This window comes from Lagopus leucura, unplaced genomic scaffold (genome assembly GCF_019238085.1).
Source record: "Lagopus leucura isolate 7727_CA_CO unplaced genomic scaffold, USGS_WTPT01 Super-Scaffold_806, whole genome shotgun sequence".
Classification (NCBI taxonomy): Eukaryota; Metazoa; Chordata; class Aves; order Galliformes; family Phasianidae; genus Lagopus; species Lagopus leucura.
This window is the reverse complement of record NW_024962260.1, coordinates 8,353,709-8,379,590: the sequence shown is the minus strand read 5'-3', so window position 1 is coordinate 8,379,590 and position 25,882 is coordinate 8,353,709. Positions and strand designations below refer to the sequence as shown.

Sequence of the window (25,882 nt, the reverse complement as noted above, 5' to 3'; positions counted from 1 at the left end):
TTTTTATTTTTATTTTTATTTTTATTTTTATTTTTATTTTTATTTTTTTTAGCAATTGCAGTGTTTGTTCCATCCGGCTTCAGCCCAGCCCCAGGCAGGGGATGGGACCACGTGCACGGGCAGCTCTGTCAGCTGCTGGGAAAAGAGGAGTGCTCTCTATGGAGATTTGGTTGCAACGTTCTGTAAATAAGCTTTTGTTCTTCTCAGCTCTTGACGAGAAAGAAGATATACAGTGTAAGTACAGCATCTATGATAAGGGCTAATACTTCCAAGTTAAAGAAAATAACAAAATAGAAATGTTAAAGCTACGTGAGAGGAAACATTAAGCTCAGTACCTTAGCTATAGAGACAGAGGTATGCAAGAAGGACGGAAAAAAAGCAGCAAGTCTGTAGCAAACGTTCCTCAGTCTCTGCTCTGCCCGAGCTGTGTGGCCGCAGCGGGTCTGCGGGGTGCGTGCTGCTGTGCTGCGCTGTGCTGTGCTCCGCTGTGCTGTGCTGCGCTGTGCTCCGCTGTGCTGTGCCAGCCCTGCGCTGCAACACCGCGCGCTCCGGCCGTGTGCTGTGTGGGTCCGGGACCCGCAGCGTGGAGGGGTGGATGGGAATTGGAAGGATGCATTGTTAAATGTGAAAAATCTGAAATGTGGCAAATACTGCACTTGCAAAACTCTGAATGCAATAGGTGGAAATGAGCGATGAATTGGGATGTCAGCTCAGAAGGAAAAGCACCCCGTTCTGCTTATCTTTCCGCAAGGATTCAGTCGGTTTTAACTCGCAAACAGGTTCATACAAAGCTCTAAATGGTTGCTCGTGAGACCATGTGAGGTTTAGCACTGTGTGCACAGCGAGCTGCAGCTCCGCGGTGCGGGCAGGGGAGGAACACTGGAGCTCTGGGCTGCAGGGCTGCCGGACTGGGAGAGAACTGCGTGGGGCTGCTGGGGTTCTACAGCCGTTACTGCGATGCTGGACGTGTCTGTGCAGGGATGGGCTTTGGGCCTATCTGGAAAGCCGCCGTTCAGCTGCTTAGTCGGAGGTGTTTCTGGGGTGTGGCCGAAAGGTGAGATGCCGACCAAATCACACGTGAGGAGCGTATCGATCGGGCAACAGAAATGATCATTTGTTTTTCTTCTTGATCCGGAAAGCAGAAGGAAGCCTGCACAAAGGAAGCGGTGATTGAAGCAAGGCACGCTGTGCAGAGATGTGCGGTGTTGCGGTACCCAAATGCCGTTATTTAGAGGCACGCCGTGCCCAACCGTTAACGAACGTCTTTTCCTCCGACCTACGCAGGCCGTCTCCTCGGAGCCGTGCGGACACAGCTGCTGTGCTGCGGACATGGGCTGCACGGGGCAGCTCCGACCGGCTCTGCACAGCGCTGACGGTGCTGCCGTGCCGCGCCGTGCCGGTGAATGTTGCCCCACTCGGCGCTCCGTCCGGGGCGGGGCGGCGCGGCGCGGGGCGGGCGGTGCGTGGGAGCGAGGCACGCGGCCGACGCCCGCGCCATGTCGTTCCGCCGCGCCCTGGCGTTGGCCGCCTGCGGGCTGGCCGGCGGCTCCGCGCTCTTCTCCGCCGTGGCCGTGAGCAAGCAGCCGGCCCGCGGGGACGCCGAGCCTCGCCCGGGGGGCTCCGCCGCCGCTCCCCCCGCTCCCGCCGCGCCGCAGGGCTTGCTGCTGCTGCCGCCCGCCGCCTCCTGCCCGCCGGGCCCGGGTTGGATCGAGCGGCCCGCGGGCGGCGGCGGCGGCTTCTGGGACAGCAACTGGGACCGGTGCGTGCGGCGGCGCGGGGGGCGGCACGGGGCAGGGCGGAGGGAGCGGAGGCCAACCCGGGCGGGGATGGCGGCGGTCGCGACGCCCTTCGGTCGGAGCGCCTCTTGGGTGCCGCGCGGCCGGACGGCGCCTGTTGCGTGGGGGCGGAGCGGGGCCGGGAGCCCCGAGGGCCGGGAGCTCCGCGCCGCCGGAACCCCGCCGACATCTTGCAGGCGCCCGGCGGAGCCGCGCAGTGCGGCCCTGCGGCGCTGTGCTCTGTGGGTGGGCGCTGCGGGGGGCCGCGCTGTACCGGGGGGCTGCGAATTGGTTTAACGGCGGCTGTCGCCACGTTTATTGGATTTGTCTCAGTTATAAGCCATAATCTGCGGGATTCCTTCTTTTTAACGCGGGATTTTATTGATCGCTCCAGCTCGGTGGTTTCAATCCGTTTTGCGATAGAAGTGCTTAAACTGTCCATTTCGGTGCTTCGGGTGCGTGGAACTGCGGCAGGCTTCTTGGGTTTTGAAATTCCTGTCTCTGTGTTCCCTCCCACAAATGCTGTTCCGCACACACCCGTCCAGGCGCGAACCGCTGGCTCTCATCAACCTCAAAAAGAAGAACGACGAGACGGGGGAGGAGGAGCTGAGCTCCCGCCTGGAGCACTGCAGGGCGAGGGCCACCCGCCACATCTTCCTCATCCGCCACTCGCAGTACAACCTGGACGGCCGCGCCGATAAGGACAGGACGCTGACCCCGCTGGGTACGTGGGTACAAGCTGGACGCTGTGCTCCTCGCTTTGGGCACGGAGATGGATGGATGAGAGCTGCTGGCCCGGCAGTGCAGCTCTCCTTCTGGTTTTGCTGCCAAAGCTTCTTCACGGATCCCTTGTAGCAGAAAGATGTTGCAAACGTGATTTTTCCATTTTTGATCTTCCACATCCAAACATTTAAACTTGCTTTACGGCATTCAGAAAACACTGGCTTGTGAGAAAAGCATAAAGGAAGTTTCCAGTTATTGTAAGGTTTTTGAGCAGGTTTTCCTGCTGGCCAATACAGTTTCCCTTGGCTGTGGCTTTTGTCTTAAACTGAGCTCCATAGCAACCTTTGAGGTAGAGTTCCCATTAGCCAATGGGTTGCGTTTGTTAATTTGCTGATTTATTTCCTGAAGGTCGAGAGCAGGCTGAGCTGACGGGACACAGACTAGCAAGCTTGGGATTAAAGTTTAATCAGATCATCCACTCCTCCATGACCAGAGCAACTGAAACAACTGAAATTATAAGCAAATACCTCCCAGGTAAGTGACTTCTGTTAATTTCTCAGTACCTTCTGATCCTTCGGACCACTTCCAGTGGGATTCTGAGCTAGTCCTTGACTTACAGTGTAGCTGAGCTGTTAGTAATCAACCTCTAGACCTGTGTGAATGTCTGTAAAGAAGCTGACAGCCCTCCTCTGCTTGTTCCCAGTTTCCCTTTAAAACATCAAGGGGGAGCTGCCCCTCAGTGAGATGCTGGTACCTGTGTGTGCTGCTGTGTGGGCAGCTCTGCTGGTTGCTCTTCCTTTATGCATTTTGTAAAGCTAAGACTGCTGCAGGTCATCAGGAAAAAATAAGAAAAATGTGTTGGCTGCAGAGTTGTGGGCCTGTTTGCATGAACATGTGCCATAACAACTCCCTTCTGAAAGGCATTTAATATTCTAGGTGTCAAAAAAATTAGTACTGATCTGCTGAGAGAGGGAGCACCTATAGAACCGGACCCTCCTGTCTCCCACTGGAAACCAGAAGCTGTGGTAACCTTTACACTTTGTTTCATGTGTTTTCATTTTTATATCTTTGAGTATACTTTGTGTGGACAGTGGTAATAACTTGTGGTGAGCTGATGCTTTTCATCATAGACCTTAGATAAGTATGTGGTTCTTCCTCCTCGTTAAGCGTACAGAACCCCTACAATAATTAAAAATCTCTCTGTGCTAATTGAACCTCAAAAGAGTGCATCTGTGTAGAGAAGAGATCTTTAGAAGATGTAGCCAACATTGAAACCTGCTCTGAGCTGTGTTTAAATCTGAACTCTGTGCCATTAGCAGTATTATGAAGATGGAGCTCGAATTGAGGCTGCATTTCGAAACTTCATTCATCGAGCTGACGTAAAGCAGGAGGAGGACAGCTATGAGATCTTTGTCTGTCATGCCAACGTGATCCGCTATATTGTCTGCAGGTGTGTGTCGGACTGCATGCTCACCTGTGTTCTTTGAAGGTGGAGTTCTGCTCAGTTAGCATTGGTGTATTTGTTGCGCAGAGCTGGGAGGACTTTGTGTGCTGTGTTAGAGATGGCTGAAGGTGGGTGCTCACAGTAGGAGCAGCTGATCCTGCAGCTTTGTCACACGGTGAATTTGGAGATACAGGATTTGAAAATTAGAACACTTTCAAGTGAAAATGGCAAAACTGGGGACACTTGATGCCCTTTTGTATGTCTGAGCAGTCTCTTTAGCACCACGTGCCTCTGCATCATAAAAACAGAAGATCATATCTGGAAAAGACAGCAGGTAGAGCACCCACCTAGCTGCCTCATTTTGGGGAGATGTGAATTCGATTCTTATTTAATGAAAGGCTGATTGAGTTTTGGCAATTCCTTACTAGTTGTTTTTGCAGTACATACAGGTGGTATTAGTGTGTTCTTTGCAATAACATCAAGTGTAGGATTGGATGGGAGAGGGCATCTTCCAGCTAATGTCAGTGTGGCCTGCAAAGGAGAAAAAAGTTCTGCATCTTTGCCTGTCTCCATATCCAGTCAACCAAGTCTGTTTGAATCCTCTTTCTCAACAAAATGCTGTCTGTAAGATAATGTGTTTTGAGTGGGACAGATGTGATTAAGCTGATCAATAACTACAACAATTTCAGTTAATTTTTTTTAGCTGAGCTAGCTGTGTGCCAGCCTGCCTGTTCTGCAGACTGCTTAGAGCTCTTTGAAATTGCTGTACTTAAAGTTATTGATCAGGCACACAGAGTATTCTTTTCTGTGCCAAAAGGGGTTGCCTTTCTGCTCCCTAGGCTTCTGAAATACTTGCATGCTTTTTCTCATTGCTTTCTTCCATCTTCTTTTCACTGTACCCTCTGTATCTGCCATTTCAGGCTATCTCATAGCAATTGAATGCAATCCACAGTGTTCCTTTTGAGTCCAGCTTGACTGTAGCTATTATCTGTTCTTTCAGCGTTTCCAAAAGACCGCTGTAGACTCAAGACCAGGTTATTTCTTGGCACCAGATTGAAATGTTTGAGTCAACTTCATGTTTTCTTGAGCTGTTTACCTGCAATTGGTTAAACTCCTCCTGAGGCCGTTCAGTTAGGGATTTTAGAATAGCTGGAGACTGGGCAGATCTGTGAGACTGCATTTCTACAGGAAGCACAATGCACTCATTCTTTTCACATCTGGGGAACAGTGTAACTGATGGGAAGTAGTTGTAGCCACTGGCTTCCATTAGCACACGCTGGTAACTGGAATGAATTAGACATCACTGTCTCTTCTGTGGTGGATTTCCTTACACTGTTTAGTCTTATCAGCAGAAGTAGTGCTGCTTGTGCCTTTGGTCTGCTGGAGAAGAGTCTCTACCTGCCCTGAACAGCATTGCTTAGTGGTGCTGTGTTTGGCTCAATGACCAGCTGAACCTTTGGCATGTGCCATCCTATCTGTTCCCGGGTTGCTCAGAGCACTCCCAGCATCCAGACTACGTTACACCTTCTACCTTCTGTCAATCTGAATTAATCCTGTCTACGTTAATCGCATCCATCTGCTCGAATCTGCTTATGAAAGTACATTCTTGGCACTGGTCCAGTTAGACCAAAGCTGCACTTCTGTATTAATTAATTGCAGGGAAAAAAAAAAATATATCCTAGGCTCTGTAGGAGCATTTACATGGAAGCTGCAGAGCCACCAACAGCTTTTTTTTCCTATTTTGAACAGAAGGTGATGCTGTCAACACGTTAGTACAACAATATTAGCAATATTTTGGTATATAACAATATTTGTCTTTCTTTCTTGTTTCTTTTCATAACAGAGCACTGCAGTTTCCCCCTGAAGGCTGGCTGCGAATGTCTCTTAACAATGGCAGCATCACTCACTTGGTGATACGGCCAAATGGGAGAGTGGCCCTTCGAACGCTGGGTGACACAGGTTTCATGCCTCCAGATAAAATCACACGCACCTGAGGAGTGAAGGTGCTGGCTGCCTCTGGACTCTTTGCACTCATACACTCAGCTACAGTACCACTAGATTTTTATATGTTGTGATGCTGTCTTAAAAATGTCCTTCAGCCCCTTTGCCTCCTTCATGCGCACTCATATCTGCCTTCCAGTAAAGAAAAGAACTCTAGGCCTGAAGCTGTCCTGTCCTCAGGTATTCCCCAGAGCTCAAAGCTGAGCTGTGGAATACAAAAAGAGTGAATGTCTGTGTGCTCAGCAGCTGCAAGGGCACCGACTTTTTATTCCCCTGTGAATTCCTATAGCCAAAGCTTGCTCCTGTGGATATTTTTCTTGTGCAGGAAAATAATTGCTATGGGAACTGTATGAACAGCCTTGTATTGCACACTGCAGCTGAAGATGTGCCAGCTTGTTTCAGCTGTTGCAGAGGAAGTGGCAAAATGAAGGTGTTCTGCTGTTGACAGGAGAAAGGGTTAAGGCTTCTATTTTCATAAGCTGAGGAGGATGTACGTTTTTGTTGTGTCACTGTTCCACTCTGCCCTGAGAAGCTCATGTAAACTGTGCCTGAAGGTTGTAGGCATAAAGAGGGTAAGAAAACATTTGCCTCAGAGCTGTGGTGCTAGCATTAACTGCTGCTTATACTGCGTGTTCCTCCATCCTCAGGAAGTACTTTAAACTATTCTGAACGCTATTTTCTCAGTCTCATAAAGCCTTCCATTAAAACTTGATCTGTAGAAAGATGTAGGGATGGGATTTGTAGCAGTAAGACAAAAGCAATGTAAAGCAGTTTTATCTGCACATTCTTCTCGTTACTCTTATATTTACAAGGAGTAAAATTTTTTCCTTTTGCTTTCTCCCATGGATTTCTATTTGTGGATTCCTTGCTTTTGGTGTAGAGAAATAGCAGCACTGAATTCAGGGCAGTAGTACTTCAGGTCACAGGTTCTTCAGGATTGGGGCAGACAGCTGCTTAAAACTGCAGTTGCCCAAATGATGACAGGGCGTCTCTGGTCTGGCTTCTCTAGACCAGAGCTTCGTGTAACCACCAGGCAAATGCTTTATGCTGAGCTAAGGTGCTCCTTTCAGTGGCTTTGGCACAGCTGGACTTGCGTAGGAAGAATAGAGGTGGCTGAGAATAGGTAGCATTTTTGAGAGGAGGGCTCAGAAGCATTTCATCTTACCGGTGTTTGATTAGCTCACAGTGCCTGTAATGCTGAAAAGTTCTGTATGCATGGTCTGCTGTGGTGATTGACTGTGCACACACTGCAGTATGGTGGACGTAAATAAGGTGTTTTATTGTCTATAGATTTTTCTTATCTTCAAAAATCTTAGAGGAAACCCCAGGCTGGCTCCTGTCAGAGCTGTGTGAAGCGTGATTGTGGCACACCACCCAGCAAGACAAGGCTCAATGTCTTGTTTCTTACAGGACTGCTACATCAGAATGACTCCAAGGGAACTGGGGCTCATGGGGAATAAAATATGGTCGTTGTAGTGCAGCTTGTGGGGGCAGCAGGAAACCGTTGTGATGTCTGTCTCATTGATGCAATGAGAATAATTTATCAGGTTTTTTGTCTATTAACTTTTTAAACGTTTTGAATAAAATAACTGGTCTGTCTTTCTTTCTTGTCCCTTCAGTTGAATAGCAAAATGTTGTGTCGGTTACCACTGCCTGGAACAGAAACACCAAACCTGTAAGATGAAAGTTCCATGCACTATGCAAATATTGCAGAGGTGCTAGAAAGTCTTCTCAAGCTCAATGCTAAGTAAGTGCACTCCTTGTTTGCTCCAGCACTGGTGGGACAGGTGTCTTCCCCCCTCCCTTCCCAGCCCTTTGTGGTGTGTGGCCACACTGCACATCCAAAACGTGTTTGCACACATACAGAAACCAGCACTGTAACAGAAGTGCTGAGTCACGGCCTGAAGCAGTGATGGAGCACCTGGTGGGAAGGCAGGGCCAACCCAGGGGAGCTCAGGTTCAATGATTGGAAAGGGTGGAGCCAGGATCCTCCCCTTCCCAGACCTCATTTAAGGGGTGGCAGTGGAGGTGAGGGTATCTTGCTGGAGATCCCTGCGTGCCTGAGGCCCTCTGAAGGTAGGCAGATTTTCTTTTGTTTCTGTGTCCATGGCTGCTGCACTGGGGCTTGTTCTCATTTGCTGTAGCCTAGGATTGTGCTGCCCTGCTATTACTGCTGTATTTTCCATCACGCTGTAGTCCTACAGCCACTTTTTTTAGCAGCACATAAGTTGAGGTGTGGGAGGAGCATTAGATCTCTGTGTAATTTTGAATGCATTCAGATTTCCTCCTTCTTAAACACTGTGGTCCTACTTACATAGTGGCACAGTCAGACTGCCCTGTGCACACACGCACACAGGCTGTGTTAAAGGGTCCTGTACAGCTGTAACTGGCCTGCACCTGGCCTTGATCCCAGCTGCTTATCACCTCCTGCCATGAAGCAAACACAGCCTGACACTTTGAGCACTCGTTTATTTTTGAATAGAAAGCAAGGTAACTGTATTTGTAACATGACACTTGGCTAATTCAAACAACAAACAAAAAACCCTGATCTTTTGCACCTTTAGAAGTGAACTGAAGCAACCCCAGTCTGATTCAGTGTCTCCACAAATTCCATTCTTCACAACTGTGAGTGATCAGTTGCTACATAAACTGCTACTTTTAAAAAATAGCTGAATTAAATATATTGTTTATTAGAAAAACTACCTCTTAAAATGCAGTACAACTGGAGTAATGCAAATCGTGTAACAATTAAAAAAATATTCTCTGGGCTGAACCAAACCAAATTACAAAGTGGAAGGCAGGGGATTGGGGGGAAGTGCTGCGGGGTTGGGTAGTGCCTCTGCCTGGCTCGGTGTGTACACACAAACATAGCAGTGAATATACATTGAAATATTAAAAAAAAAATGTAAGAAGGACAGAAGGAAAAAGTTCTACTGTGTTTGTTAGTGTCAGTCTGCTGGCTCTGACAAACTTCACAAAAGCACAATGTTGCCCTGTGAGGAACGAAGAAGGGCCAGGTCTCTGCACAGCTTAGGACAGGAATCTGCCTTTATGCTTTTACCCATGTTGTCAGGTGATTATTTTCATTTAGCATTCGAATAATTTCTGCACAATGAGTGACATCGTTTATGTTGGATTCATTATTAAAAATAACCAAACCCCTCCCAAACCTTTTAAAACTAAAGCTGTAGGACTGTGGGCCCTGCAAAAGCACCTGGAGAGCACAGAGACCTCAAACAACAACAGAATGCTGAGCAGTCAGTTAGCTATGTCGTAGAGTATGTTTTTTCTTAAATATCTGTTCAGGAATGACCCCCACAGCCAAGCTGGGTGCCAGGAGTACCACTGAAGGGCAGTCCTTTGGTAAAATGGCTCTTCCTGATGTCCAGATCATTGAAAAAAGACTTATATTATAAAGAAGAATCTCAGTAAGTTCTTTTAAATAATTAATTTCTAAAATAGGAATGTTTTTCCACAGTGTCGACCTGTTGCACCAAATAAACTTAGAAAGAGACATTAAAATATCTTCAATTTAGAAATTTCAGAAGAAAAAACTTTTGTGCCCCACTGTAAGTAAGTGAGTGGATGACACGTCTTCACTTTTAAAAGAACAAAAGTGTAATTAAAAATGTATGTTACAAAAGGCACTGTTAAGCTTGCAAAAGCACTAAGTGCATTTTTTAGGTTTCTACCAGATAAGGACCCTGTTTAAGGGTGTATGGGACAGCTGCTGCAGTGTGTGCTGGCCACAGATCGTGGCAGCGTGTGGCTCCTGCTGCCCTGCCTCTGTGGGTCAGCCCCAGTGACCCAGCACTGCACGATGGCATCCTGCCTGCAGTTACTGTCTCCTTAGGTGTAGAGTTAGGTTACAAAGTCCAAGGTTACTTTTACTCTGTGGCACCAGTGACTCCCAACCCATCCTTTTAACTAGCACGCCACTGGCAGGTTGTAATTAATTTTCCTAGTTAGTTTTAGGATGTGAGGATAAGACTGGTTGCCTTTTTTTTTTTAAAACAGAAAGCTCCCTTTGAGTTTTGAAACTTCAGCAGTGTACAGCCAAAATGAGTGATTCTTTCAGGAGGCTAAAGAAGGAATAACAGAAATGGGTTCCCACGTCCAGCCTGGAGACACAGTGGCAGCTCAGATGTGTAGGCCAGTATCTGTAGTCCTCTCTTAGCAGCTGGGAACTGAGGAACTGTATCATGAGTCACTGGAGAGCACTGTACTGCATTGCAGACTACACCATTAAGGTACATTACTGGTAAACTTGCTGAAATTATTGCTGATGTGCTTTTAATAACTAATTATTATGTTCTGCAAACGAGAAAAGCTTTTGTGGGGAAAAAGTGACTACTTTTAATTTTTTTAAATCTTCAAGCTACCACTGAAAGGGATTACCAGTATTTCTACAGTGCCCTTTTACTAAAACACTCATTACATCATGTTAACAGTCTCAGGTTAAGACTCAAGGTTTGCTGTGTAAATACATGCATACATCTAGAAGTATGTGTGCATATATATTCGTGTGTGTGTGTATTCAACTGCCTCCATCAGCCTCCTGGCTGAAACACCTCCTTTCTGGCTATGTTGAAGGGTCCCACGTTGGTACCCCACACTGGAATGCTGTCACCACCCAGGCTTTGTTGCAGGCTTTTCCAGTTGCACATCCCCCCTGTAAGCAGAAGAACATTTTACATCTTGCCCTTAATTTCTTCTAGTAAGGTTTCTAGTAGGGTTTTACTGATGTGCTTCCTTCAGCCTACCCAAGCAAAGAAAAGTTGCTGAGGGCTAATGAGGTCGTTGTGCTAACGACAGCAGGTGACAGTGAAATGCCACCAGCTCTCAGACAAGGTTCAGCTCATTGCCCTGGGGGCAAGAAGGGAAAAGCCATAGCTACTGGACAACTGCACTGACCTCACTAACTTCTTGCGTATCACCAGGAATCTGTCATCTCCTATATGACATAAAGACATATATTCAGTTTTTGTAACATACATTTGTCCTCAATTGAGGAAAAATAAATAGCCGAGTGCAAACCTCGTGTCACTTGAGTAGCATTGTAGTTTTTTTCCTTCACTCTGACAAAGAAAATTCAATTAAAGTTTCAGGAAAACGAAACGTAGTTTAGTGGGCAGGAGGCTCTGAAAAGTAACGCAGTTTTAACACAGAGTGGTTGACACAGGCAGGACTGTAGCGGCCAGGGCTCCCCAGATCTGGAGAGAACGAGGCAGCATTGCCATGGCTCCCCGGACTTCCTGTCATGGGACTGCTTCTTCCTGGACTAGAATACACTGAAGCATTTGGTGGGCCAGCAGTTGCGCTTTGGGACCTGAATCTTCCCTTTAGTGATGGACTTGGCCAGCTGAAAGAAAGACAAAGTCATTTTGCGTTACGAATGGCAAAAAGAAGAGCAGTCATTTTCCTCAGAATCCCTTGCAGAAATCTTAGAAAAAAATGCACAAGCAGAGAACAACCAGAACGGGTCGTAGCTGGGTTTGAGAAGAAAAAGAGACAGCACAGAATGTGCCATTTATTGAGACGTGTTGCTTAACGAGTGAGATGCAATTTGCTCCAAAATGGCCATTAAGAAATAGGTGTGTATTTGTGAAGCACCTCAAGAAAAGGCTTCAGGATCAAAGCTGACCATGGCTCAGTCAGTGCCAGATCTACAGGCATGAGTATGATTTCTCTCCCCCCCTTCTTTTGTCAAGTTCTCCTGGTGGCTGCCACACAAGTAATAAGATAAGGTGGATACAACAAATATATTAAGGTTTTTAATACGTACGGATGCAGCTAATTTAAAACCTTTTGAATTACTTTTATCAGACAGCTCTGGTCTTTGTGTTGTGCTTTAGGCAGAGGTACCACTGTACAATGAAGGAGCTGACAAGGCATAGTTTTTAAACATTGTTATGTGATAGAACAGTGATTACACCTAAAAGTCTTGCATGCAGTTTTAGCACTTTAGAAGAACGCATTGAACCTCTCAGACATTGGAGTAAGAATGAAAAAGAAGCCTATTAATTAGCCTATTTCATAAAATTAATCACAGCAGGTGGGGAACAAGAGAATTTGACTCTGAAAAGTGAAGGAGTGGTACAAGGACACTGCATCAACCAGGCATAAGAAATAACTGCCTATCTCTCTCTACCCCACTGGAAATGGATGTTTTCTCCCACCACCACTTAATGGCTCTATTTCAGTGTGCTCTTTGAAACACAGCCAGAAGCTGCTGTTTGTTTCCAGGTGCCTGGCACACACGCAGCTTCTCCTGCTCCTCACCTGTACCCCAAAGCAACTGCACTCAAAATAAAATGTATAAATGTGCACAGTACCTATTCAGGCACACCAACTACTGTTACCATTATTTGTGTAGCTTACAGTGACATTCTTTCTAAAAACTGACCACATTCTGTAGGTGACATTATTCATTCCTTTGGAATAGGGTCACAGAGTGTAAAATAAGATGCATGAAAATACTGAATGAACATCCCCCTGCACATCAGACCCTGAAAACAGTACAACATTACTGTATTGCATCCACAACGGAATTACCACCACTGATACTGCATGAATCCTTCCTTGGACCTAATTAGTAAATCAGCAACTTGGCACCTTGGCCCAGAAGAAAACACTTGTGCAACTGAAAGCCTTGCTTTTTGTCTGCGTAGCCTGTACAGAGATGCTGAGGTTACTAGGAACTGCAGCATGCTCTGAGGAATTTTGACTGAACCAGTAAACTTTCCTTATTAACAGATACCAGCCAAAATATCGTGCTAATTACTGAAGCACACCTATAGCTTATGCAGTTCAGTATTCCTAATGAGGTTTTTGTGAGTATAGAGGCCTGAAATCCTAACTGTTGAAGCTGTTCTGCAGTTAACCCACTGAAAACAATATTTCAGCTCATTTGTTTGACTTTGCAGAAATACCTTTGCCTGTCAGCTGAAGTGTAGGACTGCACCTCGTGTTTCCATCTGTAAATGGCAGGGTACTTCTGGGAATCGATCTGTACTGCTTCAATAGCTGCCAAGACGTCACTGTCCAGCTTTGATGGACGCTCCCTAGAATTAACACAGAACCAGATGAAAGGAGAACTTACACCTTTGTCCAGGCAGTGACATCCCAATTCCAAAGCACTTCTTATTCTAATAAAAGCAAACAAATCGGCAATGTTCCTCTCTGAACTTCCTTAGCTTCTCTAGGAACACTTCTCAGCAGACCCAGAAGTAAATGACTGCCCATTATTATGCAGCAGCCTCATTTAAAGAAAAAAAAAACCACCTCTGAACATGTAATCTGAGGACATGCCAAGAGTGGTGAACACTGTATTAATCTAAGTCGGGCTCTCCACAAGGTTCCAAGCCTGTCAGGTGAATGGTAAACAGCAGTCTGCTGCAACTGTAACTAGGAAACAAAGAGATTCTTCTGCTCCTTGTGTTTTAGCTAGAGTTAGGTCAGTAACTGCAAGATAACTATGTGGCTACTGTACAAACGTTGGAGTACTTAAAAAATGAGTTGTTGCTTAGTATCACATGATTTCAACCTTGCTGGTGATGACATTACAGTAAGTATCTCATTTTGCATATACGGAACACAGGGCAGAAATAATACGTACCCAAGCAGAAATAATTTCGTAGAGTTGTCGTTTGCCGGTGAAGTCTTCAACAGAAATTTCTGGGCAGGTTCTTGAGACTGTTGTGCCTCATTAGGCTGGATTCCAGATTCCACAGACAATCTTTCCCTTCCTGACTGCATTTTATATTCTGTCCTTAGCTTGGTCTCTCCAGGCTTCCCTGTAACGCTTGGCTCAGAAGAACTTGCTGGTGAAGCTGCGTAGCAGGACTTATCCAGCCAGTCCTTGGGTATTCTAACCTGGCTTGTTCTTTCAGGCAGAATTCTCTCATTCTTAATTCTTTCACTGATGGTATTTGATTCTCCTGCACCCGCTTGTGGCTGGAATGTTAAGCTTTCAAATTCTGACATTAAATTGCAAACAGGTGACACAAGGCAATCTTCTCCGTCATGCACATGCTTTCTGTCACCAATTATCCTTTCACTGGCCACAGGGTTACAAAATCCATTTTTGCTGGAAGAAACCCCCTTCTCATAGTGCCTGGGCTGAGCTGATGTTTCTATGATGTTTCTGGTGTGCTCCATTGACAAGATTTCACACTCAGCATCTCCAATAGCATCAATGCTGGGTTCCTTCAGCACAACAGGTGGGCTGTTATTCCGTGCTGCGTTTTGTCTGTTCTTAATTTCTTCTAAGCTCATGTCATCATCATCCTCATCCAAAAACGCTCCAACAGAAATAGAATTGCAGCACTTTTTACTCTTGCCTGGAAATAATTTAATAAGAGTAATGTGTAAAAAGACTTGCAACTCCCATCAAGTAAAGTGGGAACAAATACACACCTTTCACCACAAAGTGTAAAGGATTATTATTCTGTTTTAAGAAGTTACTTATTCAGTATCTGTGGATTACAAAATTCCATTCTCTACCAAGAAATTTCCAAATGCTCTGAGTAAAAAATATACTGCAAGTAGAGAGGTCTTCTTACAGGAATTTCACTTAGGCGCTACAATCACATAAAGGACATCTTCTGAGAGCTGTTCTAATTCTCCCACGTCCATGTTGTCCTTAGCTACTTTTTCAACAATATAATCAGACCGTTTGGATAACAGATGAACAACAGCAACCACAACAGGTGAACAGTCTCCCTGGACACCGTGCTTTCTCCCCTCCCTCTTCTCCCTAGGTACACCCTGTTGTTTGTAACATTTGCCCTGTCCTTACCAGAAGGATGTGGCGTTTTGTGTCTGTTGCAGGTTTCATTTTCCCCTGTTTCTTGCTGAGCCTTTTCGCTCATTTCCCGATGGCTCAGGTACTCTTCTAATTTTCGCAGCCCCTCCTGGGAAGACAGATCAACAAAACAGCCCAGAAATTCCCAGTATTCAACCCACGGGAACCCCAGTTCATGAGCTAACTCCCTGCAATAAATAAAATAAAACGAATCATTTGTGAAGACATGAATATTATTTTGACAATAACTTTTTCTGAACACATTTTATCAGCTACGAGCAGGAATATAAATATGCAAGTAGGCAACAGAATTCTGCAACAATCAACAGTCTGCAACAACACACAGTTGACACACACACATGGGTACCAAGCATGCTGTAATCTACTTTTTCTAGACCAGTTTTCCATTTTTTTCTTGTTTTTACATCTAGCAGTGTACATATTGCTGTTTTTAATCCGATTGTATCCAGACATCAGACAGAGATGAATCCACACTAATGTAGGCAAAATTTGAACAAGACTCCATTCAGTAGCTTTTTTTTAATTGGGAATGGAAAAAAGTAGGAAGGAGCAAAGGCTGACTTAAAGGAAGAAATGCAGGGCACTTATAGCAAGGTATGTTTTCTGCAGGTGCTGCTGATACAAAGCATTTCAACAGCATGGACACTGCAACACAGTTCAGTAAAGAAGAACATTTGCATTGGGAACTTTCCATTCAGCTACCTTTTAACAGGGGAAGTACCCTGTGCATAGCTTTAAATCTCCTGGGATTTGAATTTGAGAAAAACATTCTATACATATCATCAGTAACAATTTAAATATCTTTTTACTTCCAAAGCTGGACAGCCAAACCAGGTCCCATGTTTTTACCTGAACTATTCTGTTTAGACAGAAGTGCAGTAAAAAATCCAACTGCAATATACTTCATAAAATATTTCCAGCAATATTTGCCTAAAGAGTGTGTTTTACTATGCAACTCAGTACACTTGTTTTGCTTTTAATTACTCTATTAATTTTCTGTGCTGATACTCCATTAGATACCTTCCAACTCTTTCAACACCTCTTTCCAGATCAGATTTCCTGACGTTGTGAAAGAAGCCAGCTCTGTCTCGGGGTGGAGTCTTCCACAGCCTGCGAAATTCTTCAGCCTTTAAAAAAATGAAATAATTTTTAAAAACCCACCCAACTCTGCCCCAACATAGAAGTTAATCAGTGCTAAATGCTTCCCTATAGCTCTAGAAAACATTTTGCTGTGCTCGGACTCAGCTTCTGCCACTGGTATTGCTCAACTCTCGCTACAAAAGTCTCACCAGGGATCTAAAGGCAGATACTCCTCCCTGTATGTTTACTGATACATCTCATACCTTACTACTGTGGTCTCGTAACTGCTTGCTTATTAGAAGAATGACAATGATATATAACCACCTCGAAGCAACCTTGCTAGATATGAAGTCTAACTGGTTTTCATTTGTGTGCAGTGGGAAATAAAAGGCATGTCTTACAACACTGCACTTTCATTTCATGACACACACTCTCCTGGTCAGTACTTTCCAAGGCACAAAGGTGTTCTCATATACATACTGCTGGTTCCACAGACTGGAATCAGTTACTGTAACATGTTCCTGCTGTTTGAACTCCTAAAGGGAATGAAGGGATTTCTGCAAACTCCCAAGCTTTATGCCTTTATGTTCAGACATCAGAAGTATTTGCCAGCAATCAAAGTAACTCCTCACTTACACAACATACAAATTTTTTCAGAGTATAAAACATGTTCACATTTCTGTCAGGTGAACAGAAAACTGACCAAAGAGCATCTTTAGAAGAAAAGAACACAGTAAGCATTGCAGTGAAACTCAGACCTGGAAGAGCTCAAACATCACACGACATCTCATGCTCCCACTGTACCTGCAGCTGCCCTACTGCCCACATGCTCATATTAAGCAAATGACTCACTAAATGCCTACTGATTTATAACACATATAACTGGTATTCCAGTGTTCCACCTGAAAAAAAAAGACTGTTTTCTACTATACAAGCACAACTCTTCTAGAACTATCCAATATCTACTATCTGCTTGCCACTATTTCCATTTTCAAAAAAACGTCCACATGAATTCAGTAAGTAAAGTTGAAGTGCTTCAAACCAGAAAGGAGACCAAGAATTTTTTTGATCCCATCCACAGCTCCACCTTCACTAAACAGCACCGACGTCACATGAAGTTCTCTTCAGCTCCTTACCTTGGAGGGACTCATGGGGCCTGCGAAAGCTCGTATGGACAACACGGGATCTTTGGGGCTGCCCGTGTACTTGGACAAAGCTGCCTGGGGACTTTCATCTGTCTGATCTGGTGACCACGGCGCCCCGATCACAGGAGCTGAGGAGTTGTCTTCTGCTCTCAGGAGTGGCACATAGTATCGACCTGGAATAAAACAATACCCAGCTTTCTTAAGCTGATCTTACATCAGCTTGCTCTTTCCTCCTAGAAGATCAATACACCTGTATACTTAACCTTAATCTGACTTCACTTTATTGGTAAAACTCAAATATAATTCAAATTCACTGTTTCAGTGTTTATTGGCTGCTTGCAGATCCTAGTCCAGGCTCCTTTCTGTCTCAAATGCAAAAATACATGCACTGATACATACAACAGTTTCTAAAGGATTTTCACTCAGCTTCAAAGCCTGTTTTACAGATGCCCAAACTTGCATGTGACAGAGAGGGAAGACTTTCATGTCAGGGAAACCACATGGACATCAAACATGACCAAGGAACCTCTGGACCGTGGAGGTCTTCTGTTTGATTTAGGAGAAATGCTTTCTGCTGGAGCCATGCTGAATAAAATAATGCCTATGTTACAGAGAGCTATGAGGAAAACCCTGCAATCCATACAGCATGAGTACCAACCACATAATTTAAAAGACACAGTAAGTTTTCTGTTCCCAGTCAGTTTTAGAGCTTCTCTGATTTTTACAGTACTGTACAGCAGCATCTCTTATGGACAGGAATGCTAAAGAAAACCAACAGAAAACACTGAGAGTCTGACAGAGTATGTCACATGCCTGATGTAGTTTAAACTGAATACTGACCTTTCAAATACTCTCTCAGTTTTTCTTTCAATTCTGCAGATTTATTCTTGCTTCTCTCACAAACTACCTGTTAATAAAACATTAGTGTTTTACTAATAAAACAAAAGACATCAATTTCCAATCAACTGCAAGGTATTTCTCAACAGCCACACTATTGGCCTTTACCTATTTCATTCAGTTCTCTTAATTCAGAGTGTAACTGACCACTAAATACACACTTATCCATAAAAGAGGAACCATAAACAAAAAGCAGTGAATGCTAACATCCAGAACTTTGCTCTAGAGATAATCAACACAAAATATTTGCAATGTTCCCAGAGATTTTCACTCTGAACATGGCACTGGCAGCTCAGCCTGTGAAAGAAGCAGTCTGTGAATGTTCAAAGTTGAAAAACCCTGCTTTGGCATTTGACTTTGTTGTGGACATGGACAGACTTACTTCTGCTGGAGTTTGATCATATTTATTCCTTGAGTTTTTTACAATAGCCGGGTGTGAGGTAAGCACATTAACCACATCCAAATTCCCAAACTTGCAGGCAAAATGCAAAGGAGTATCAAATCCCTGTGACATTAAAGAGAGAAAATTCACATGTATTTGAAAACATCATAAAATCAGTACCGTATGTTTTGTTTTGAAGCTAGGGTAAGTAAGCAAACAGGACTCATAACAGATCCTTTCCCATAGCACTGTGGAACAACGACTGTTAAAACCCACAAAACCCATGACCAGCTATCTTTTGCTAAAATGGTCCCTTCCCTCTTTTCTTCTCCCTTCTGTTTCCTTCTGGTAGCTTTCACAGGCATCAGGAACTGTCCCACATCCCAAGTCTCACCATTTTATCCGGTGTATTGAGGTAAAGGTCAACGATGTACCGGATGCGATTCCTTAGCATCGTGTCGTCGTCGTCCGGATACATGAGCCGCATGAAGTCAGGATTTTCCAGAGTCTCCAATAACTGCTGGCAGATAGCAGGCTGGTTCTCCTTGGCAGCAACGTGCATGACGTTGTACCTGCACCCCTCCTGAAAAATAAATCAGAACTAACTGAAATCCAACTGCTTGCTTACACCTGCACACAGGGAAGCAGTGAAAAGCAGGGAAGCACATCCATCCCAGTTACGCTTATCAGGCCTCAAACTCATATTACTAGACCAGAACTTGGAATAAATACATTTACTTATGTATTTATTTTACCTGTACAACTGTTGGATTGTCTCCAGATCCAATAAGATAGCGAGGATTACTCCAAATAAGTTCTGAAAATGTCGATACGTCTCCTTTCTCCACAGCTTTCCGAAGCTTAGCAGTAAGATCCTGGGTACGTGGACTTTTGTAACTGTTGGCCCTTTCCTTGTTAGCAGTTTCCATCTCAAGTGAGCATAAGCCATCTATTGAAACACAAGTGTCATGCTTCTAGCTGCTCTCTTTTCAGTGATCGCTATTTTCATGCCACCAGCATAAGCATTTAATCCAAACTATCTATTAACTTTGCATCTTTAATGTAAAGAAGTTTCTTTAAAAAATAAAGAAACAGATTATTGGCACTTTAAGACCCTGGTAGTGATAGGAGGTAGGGAAGAAAATACAACATAATCAACCTAGAGAGTTTTTAGTCCAAAATAAAGTCTAAAACAGCCTCACAACAACTAGCCTGCTTCCACCCAAGCCTGAAATGAAAGTTCAACAAGAACTTCCTGTCCATGCAGCCTGTTAACATTTCAGTTTCAGGAGAGAAGCAGTATTTTTTAGTGTAAACTTCAAGCAAAACTGTACAACTATCATCATTTTTTAAAAGTAACAAATTTACCATCAGGCCCATTTCAAAGTATTCAGAGGTTTCAAAATACTGCTCTGATTTTTTTTCCTGTTATTAGCACACTGCTAATGAAGGGACTGATTCCCTTCTCTCAAAAAATTACCACTCTATATTGTGTCTGCTGTACACAGATGAATATCCTCCAAACCTCTGTTCAGTGATCCTGTTTTCATCGGAGACAAACACAGAGAGGACTTGCTTGGAGATGGAAAGTAATCACAGATTCCTTTAGCAAATTTCTCAGCATCTTCTCTGTTTGAAAACGCTTTAAATCGTGAACCTTTAATCATCTTCACAGCTTGGAGAGCTTCCTTCTTATCTTCATAAACGTGTATTCTCTCTGAAACACAGTACAGCCACAATTCAAGCTATTCAAGTATTCAGCTATTCAAGTAATCTCAGATTTGTTCATAGAAACAGATTGAAATTATCAAGCCATCCTTACAGTTTGGTTTCTCTACAAACACGGCCAAAAAATCAAAGTCAATTTAAATTTTACCTCTAGAAAACTGAATAGAAGAATATTACACATTGCAGGTGACATCAGGGGATATCTGTACAGTGCTCAGACCTTCACATTCATCAGATGTGAGCGCCTGTTTCATACAGGTGAGCCTACATCAACAAGAGAGCATTTCACACCTAGACTGAAAAGCGAACCAGGAGTTTATTCACCCTGCATTTCTGTCCCTGTTGCTCTCTACAGAGAGTTCAGCTACCAAGTGACCCATTGCCATCACTGTAAGAACCTCTAAAAAGAACCTTTGATATTCATCAAACCCTTCTCCTTCCTCTCCCTTTGCATTTAAGTTACTTTGTTCAACTGAAGACATCCAAATGTCGTTGGAACGAGGACAAATCCCAGTGCCTCAAAGGACCATCCTGATTTTCCAAAGTGACTGAAATGAGTCAACTGAGAGCACAACATTAATTCTAAACTTTAAGTAACCATGCTACTAAAATCAATTAATGTTAATGCTATTGATCACCTCCTGTAACATCTTCTTTCACATCTGTCTCCTCACTGCAGTACCTAAGCACCACTGGACTCTCAGTCTCAGACTGTTTGACTACAGAGATTGCTAGAAAGACTTCACAGAATAAAATTTCAATTTAGGTCCATAATTATAAACAGAATAAAATACATAAAATACATATCCATCCATAAGATACATTTGTTAATAATAAAGCTTAGTCCTTTCAAATATTAGCCTGACGTTTAGTATTTCAGTACTAATTCAGATATGTCCATAATTAATTCCTGCCAATTAAAGCACACACAAGAGAAATTATTTCCTTTTTTTTTTGCAAGGCTGCTACTACTAATTTTCTCTCTCTCTTTCTCAAAAAAGATGGAGTCATAACGATTTTGATTACTTGAAATCATTTGCATTCATGCTTTGCCAACATTTTTTGCCCACACTTGGTTTCCACCTGCTTATACCAACCTCAACTGACAACGATATGCAACTGAATGCTACAGAAAGCATTGCTGAGGAAAGAGTATTTCCTTATACTGCCTGCCACAAGAAGCACACACTGGATTTGAGCAGATTTGAGCAGCACACAGATGCTACTTGCCATTTCTTGCCAGGATGTCATCATAGACGGGGCACACGCCGTAGTACAGCGGAGGGTCTCTGGATGGTGTCTGAGCACTGCCTTGTGAGCCAGCATGCCCTGCCCCACAGGCTGGAGCTGAACAGTTCATGTGTGCCACAGCTTCTTCTTCTGGAGGGTTCAGCCCGACACAGTACCCAAAGTCGACCTCTTCAGACACACTTCCATGATGGTTGTGATTCACTGCAGTAGTTTTCAAAGCTGTGTGTGTGCCATGGGACGGGTCGCTCCCAGCAGCCCCCTCTGACCATGCAGACCCTTCTCCTTCCAACGTTCCTTGCTGCTCCAATAAAAACTGAGCCAATTTCTTCTCAAAGATAAACCTGGTAGTCGAGGTGACAGGCCCACACTTCAGCCCTGCTCGTACAACTTCTTCTCTAAGCTCATCAGGGCTGAGCTGCTTCAAGCGGGATAAGATCGCATCCATCGTTATCTGACCTGGAGGAGAAAAAGATGAGATCAATTGCAAAGTCTTTTTCCTATTATTTTAATGCTGTATTAAACCAAAGAAAAAAAGTGTCTCTTAATTTTTCTGACTCCGATGAGATTAATGCAGTTACAGAGAAGGCAAAATGTTTTCCAACTCATTAATAGTGTTTAAGCCATCAGACTTACACTGTTTCTTCCTCCTCTTGTGCCTACCCGAAAGAGTATTTACAACACACATTTTGTTCTCTTTTGCTCCTTTTAAGTTTCATTAGGACTTTCATTGTGAAAATTTAACCCAGAACATCTATGTCTGAAAATTCATGACAGATATTATTTCACTCCTGTCAAGAAACCAACAACCTGTGCATAAAACGGGGCAGAAGGCCACATGGCTGCAGTACAGTGCTGGTTAGACAGCCCTACAGCTGGAGCATGGCTGTCTCTATTGCAGGAAGAGTTTCTCACTGAAAAACATAACACACACGTGTGAGGCAGCAGCCACGGCACTGCCTCTGGCAACGACTCAAGGCTGGAACTATTGACACAACTTGGTTTTTCCCAGCTCCTGTTCCGTGATCAAACAGTCAGGAAAGTGGAGCAGCTGACCTTTCCAGGTTTCCCTCCCTAACATAGAGCAGAAATGTAAAAATTTCTCTATTTCCACAGGGAAATCCTTCTTTCCAGTGTGACACTCAGTGCTCCTGCTCACCTTCCTCCATCTTGTCCACACACCCGCAGCTGCTGCACAAGCAGCAAAGAGACACTGAAAGCATCACGATGCCAACACAATTCCCTGCTGTGAGAAACCTCTGACCCTAAAAAAACAACTGAAAATAGAGGATTCGGAGAGCTCAATAACATAAGAAGCTTCCATGTCATTTCATTAGATACTACATCCGCACAACCAGAAGAGCTGTGCCTTCCTCCTGCTGCACGCTGTTAGCAGCGACAGCTTTAGGACTGAGATGCTCGCACAGCCACAGCCCTCGCAGTGCTGGTCTTCCCTCACTGCCCCACCAGGCCATGCCCCATGCTGGCACTCACAGCATCTTTAGGATCAATTCAAGCAAGCTACTGCTTCACAAGTAAAAATGTTATTGAAATGGTTGCACTTGCACATAGAGATACAGGTCAGCGAGACTGTGCCCTTCTATTCAAAGCAAAGGATTTTCTACAATCTTAAAATGGTTTGAGTTGGAAGAGACCTGTAAGATCACCTATTTCCAGCCCCTCGCTATATGCAGGGTCACCTCCCTGCAGTGCAGGTTGCTCTCAGCCCCATCCAGTCTGGCCTTCGATGCTTCCAGGGTGGAGGCATCTACAAAGCCTCTCTGGGCAACCTGTTCCAGTGTCTCACCACCTTCACTGTAAAGAATTTCTCCCTAATATCTAGTCTAAATCTCCCCTCTTCCCATTTAAAGCCATTATGGCAGCGTTTGAACGCGGTATGTGAAACACTTCATCAGCTCAAGTGCTCCCTGCTTTAGCAGCAGTGTTGCAGGCAGCCCTCAGCACCAACCAGAAGATGCACCAAGACGTGTGAGGCCCTCTGGGAAACCAAAGCAGGGCTGAGCCAGCAAGCACTGCACGGAGCAGAGCGGGCTGCAGCACTGCAGGCACTGCGCCCCAACAGCTGAGCCCTCCTGCCAGCATTCCAGCTCAGAAGAAATTCCAAAATCTCACCTTTCTCACACAACTGCACAGCCACCACTTCTTTTTTTCCACATGTACTGCCTGCAGCCTTATCACAAAATACACCCACAAACTGTACGTGACTACTTTGCATATTAAGTTGTCCAAGATTTAGTTGGTAAAGAACCTCTTAATATAAAAAAAAAATGGAGCCTGCCCAGCTTCTTGCAGCAGTGATAATAGCCAAGCGAAATCCTGCCAGAGATTGAATTCAAAGCTATTATGCTTCTGAAACTAGGAAATACCATGAAAACAACGCTAGTGCCAAACTACAGATCGATTCCAAGTAGCACAGCCTGGCAGGTATAGGTGTGTGTATATGTATGTGTATGCGTGTATGAGTGTGCGCTGTCTTCTGTGCACAGTGTTTTCTTTTAATGTCTGATTTCAAACTTGTGCTTAGAGCACCCGCCTCAGTCGCAGGTTCTTTCATCAATATGAAGCAGAAGCACACTGGAAGCATGGGAAGTGAGAGCAGGGCAGCTTCAGGAACTGAGCCCCACTGCATTCCCCCTCCGCAGCAGCTCTGGAGCCACCTAGCCTCCTGCCATCGCCTGCCTGCCCGTGGCTGAGCCCACACAGACCGGGCTGACACACCTTCTCACTTTCATTTGACACTTCAAATATTTTGAGGTTTCTTTTGGTAGTTTTATGTTGCTGTCTTTTAATTAAGGGATAAAGTCATGAAGTCACGTAAGAGAATATCAGAAATTGCTATTCTGATTGATAGTTTTCTTTTTGAGATTGACTGCAAAACCACAATAATGGTAAAAACTTAAGAGCAGGAGAGTTTCTGGTACAAACATCTCAATGAAAATAATTTAAGATAATATTCTATAAAGCCTGAAGAATTAATTCAGGAAATGCTCCTGTTTCAGGGTTCAGAACCAGCAGGGCCATTCCAAACACTGCATGAGAGCAGACACTGGAACCTGCATAACCATAGACACACAACGTGCAGGCACACAAAACCCTTCTCCCGGCATGTGGTTCAGCAAAAAAACACAGTAAAGGACCAATTTTTCTGGTGTCTTATGTTCTAGTTGGATTACTGCCTAGAATTCAGCAGCAGAAGAAAAAGAACTCATTTCATGCGTCCATTTCACATGTTGTAGACTGCACACAACCAAATCCAAAAGCGAGGTGACAAAGCAGGCAGCCAGGGGAGCAAACAGCCCTCGGGTTACGGCCGTGAGCACAGACAGCACTGCAGAGGTCAGTTCTGTGGATGGCTCTGTCACCCAACGGCCAGAGGTGGCACCCAGCCGAGCTGCCTGCATGTCTCACAGCAATGTATTTCCCTGCTGGGAATCAGCGGGCAATTTCCCCGGAGCAACACTGCCCAGAATGCTCCAGAGCAGTTCATTTATTTGAGCACCAGAGACCAACTTTTTTTAATCAACACAATGATGGACCACACGGGTACTCGGCCTTCCACACTGCAGCTGTTTTGTTGTGCAATTCACACTCTTTCAAAAAAAAAATATGGTTTATTTTTAAGATCCCTATAGTTCACTTAAAAAAGCAACAGAACACCGAAGAAACTGATGACAACGTATTAATTTTTAAAGGCACCGCCTATTTTTACCCATCCAAATCAGAAGCGTGCCTTGCAACCCCACACACCCGTCTGTTTTAAGGCAATTACGTGACAGCTTTGCACGGATGGCAGCGGGGATGACACGAGCCCGGCGGTGCTCAGTGCCTTCAGGCACTGCAGGCAGCTGCACCCCCCGCTCCCCCCCCATCCTGCAGGGCCGCCCCGCCCCGCACCCAGCGGAGCCGCCACCGCCCTTCGGAGGCTCTGCCTAACAAAGCACAACGGGGCAAAAACGCGTTTCTCTTTGCTCGCGGCAACAACGTGAACAGGATTCGCTTCCAGAAATTAAGATCGATACCGGGACAGAACGAACCACCGACACCAGAGCACAGCAACACGGCTCTGCCGTCCCGCTTATCAAAACGAGCAGCTTAATCGCAGCGCCGCGCAGCACCGCACACACGAACATCCTCGTTTTCCCCCAGCCCGGGTTCGGGACACGCCCGGCCGGGCGCCCACGGGAGGACGCGGCGCCGGTCCCGCCCCGCGCGGCGGACGCGGGCGAACCGAGAACGAGGTGCGGGAAAGGCGGCGCCGAGGGGACGCAGCGCGAGACGCGAGGAGCGGCCGGAGTTGTGCCGGGCCCGCGGGGCGCCGCCCGTGACCGAGGGCCGCCGATCGGGCGATCCCCGGCGCGGCCGGCCCGCGCTCGGCTCCCACTGCGCGCGGAGCCCCGGCCGTCCCGCCGCTCTCACCTGGTCGGCTCCCGCCGCGCCGCGCTCTCTCCGCTTCTCCGCGCGGGGTCGGGCAACGGAGGCCCTCCGGCGGCGCCCCGCGCCCGCCCGTCCGCCCGTCCAGCAGCCGCAGCAGCCAGCCCACCGCGCCGATCAGCGCGCAGGCGGCCAGCAGTTCCCAGGCCGGCCAGCGGCCCCAGCCGCCGTCCCACAGCG

General features: G+C 45.4%; 2 protein-coding genes across 2 annotated transcripts; one reads left to right on the top strand and one right to left on the bottom strand.

The window, feature by feature from the left end:
* Positions 1 to 1,496: 1,496 nt before the first annotated feature.
* PGAM5 (PGAM family member 5, mitochondrial serine/threonine protein phosphatase) lies at positions 1,497 to 7,546 on the top strand. Its single transcript, XM_042865968.1, has 6 exons — positions 1,497 to 1,759; positions 2,321 to 2,499; positions 2,907 to 3,032; positions 3,435 to 3,523; positions 3,815 to 3,948; positions 5,786 to 7,546. The coding sequence occupies exons 1-6, from the start codon at positions 1,497 to 1,499 to the stop codon at positions 5,934 to 5,936; spliced, it is 942 nt and encodes a 313-aa protein (XP_042721902.1). The 3' UTR covers positions 5,937 to 7,546.
* An 846-nt stretch (positions 7,547 to 8,392) lies between these two features.
* Positions 8,393 to 25,877, bottom strand: ANKLE2 (ankyrin repeat and LEM domain containing 2; the record flags this gene model as incomplete). Its single annotated transcript, XM_042865915.1, has 13 exons — positions 8,393 to 11,305; positions 12,876 to 13,007; positions 13,562 to 14,285; positions 14,744 to 14,937; positions 15,791 to 15,897; positions 16,987 to 17,168; positions 17,836 to 17,902; positions 18,275 to 18,397; positions 18,669 to 18,857; positions 19,030 to 19,223; positions 19,800 to 19,991; positions 21,233 to 21,709; positions 25,688 to 25,877. Coding segments are annotated over 13 exons (3,009 nt in total), but the record flags the coding sequence as incomplete, so codon positions are not given.
* Positions 25,878 to 25,882: the final 5 nt, after the last annotated feature.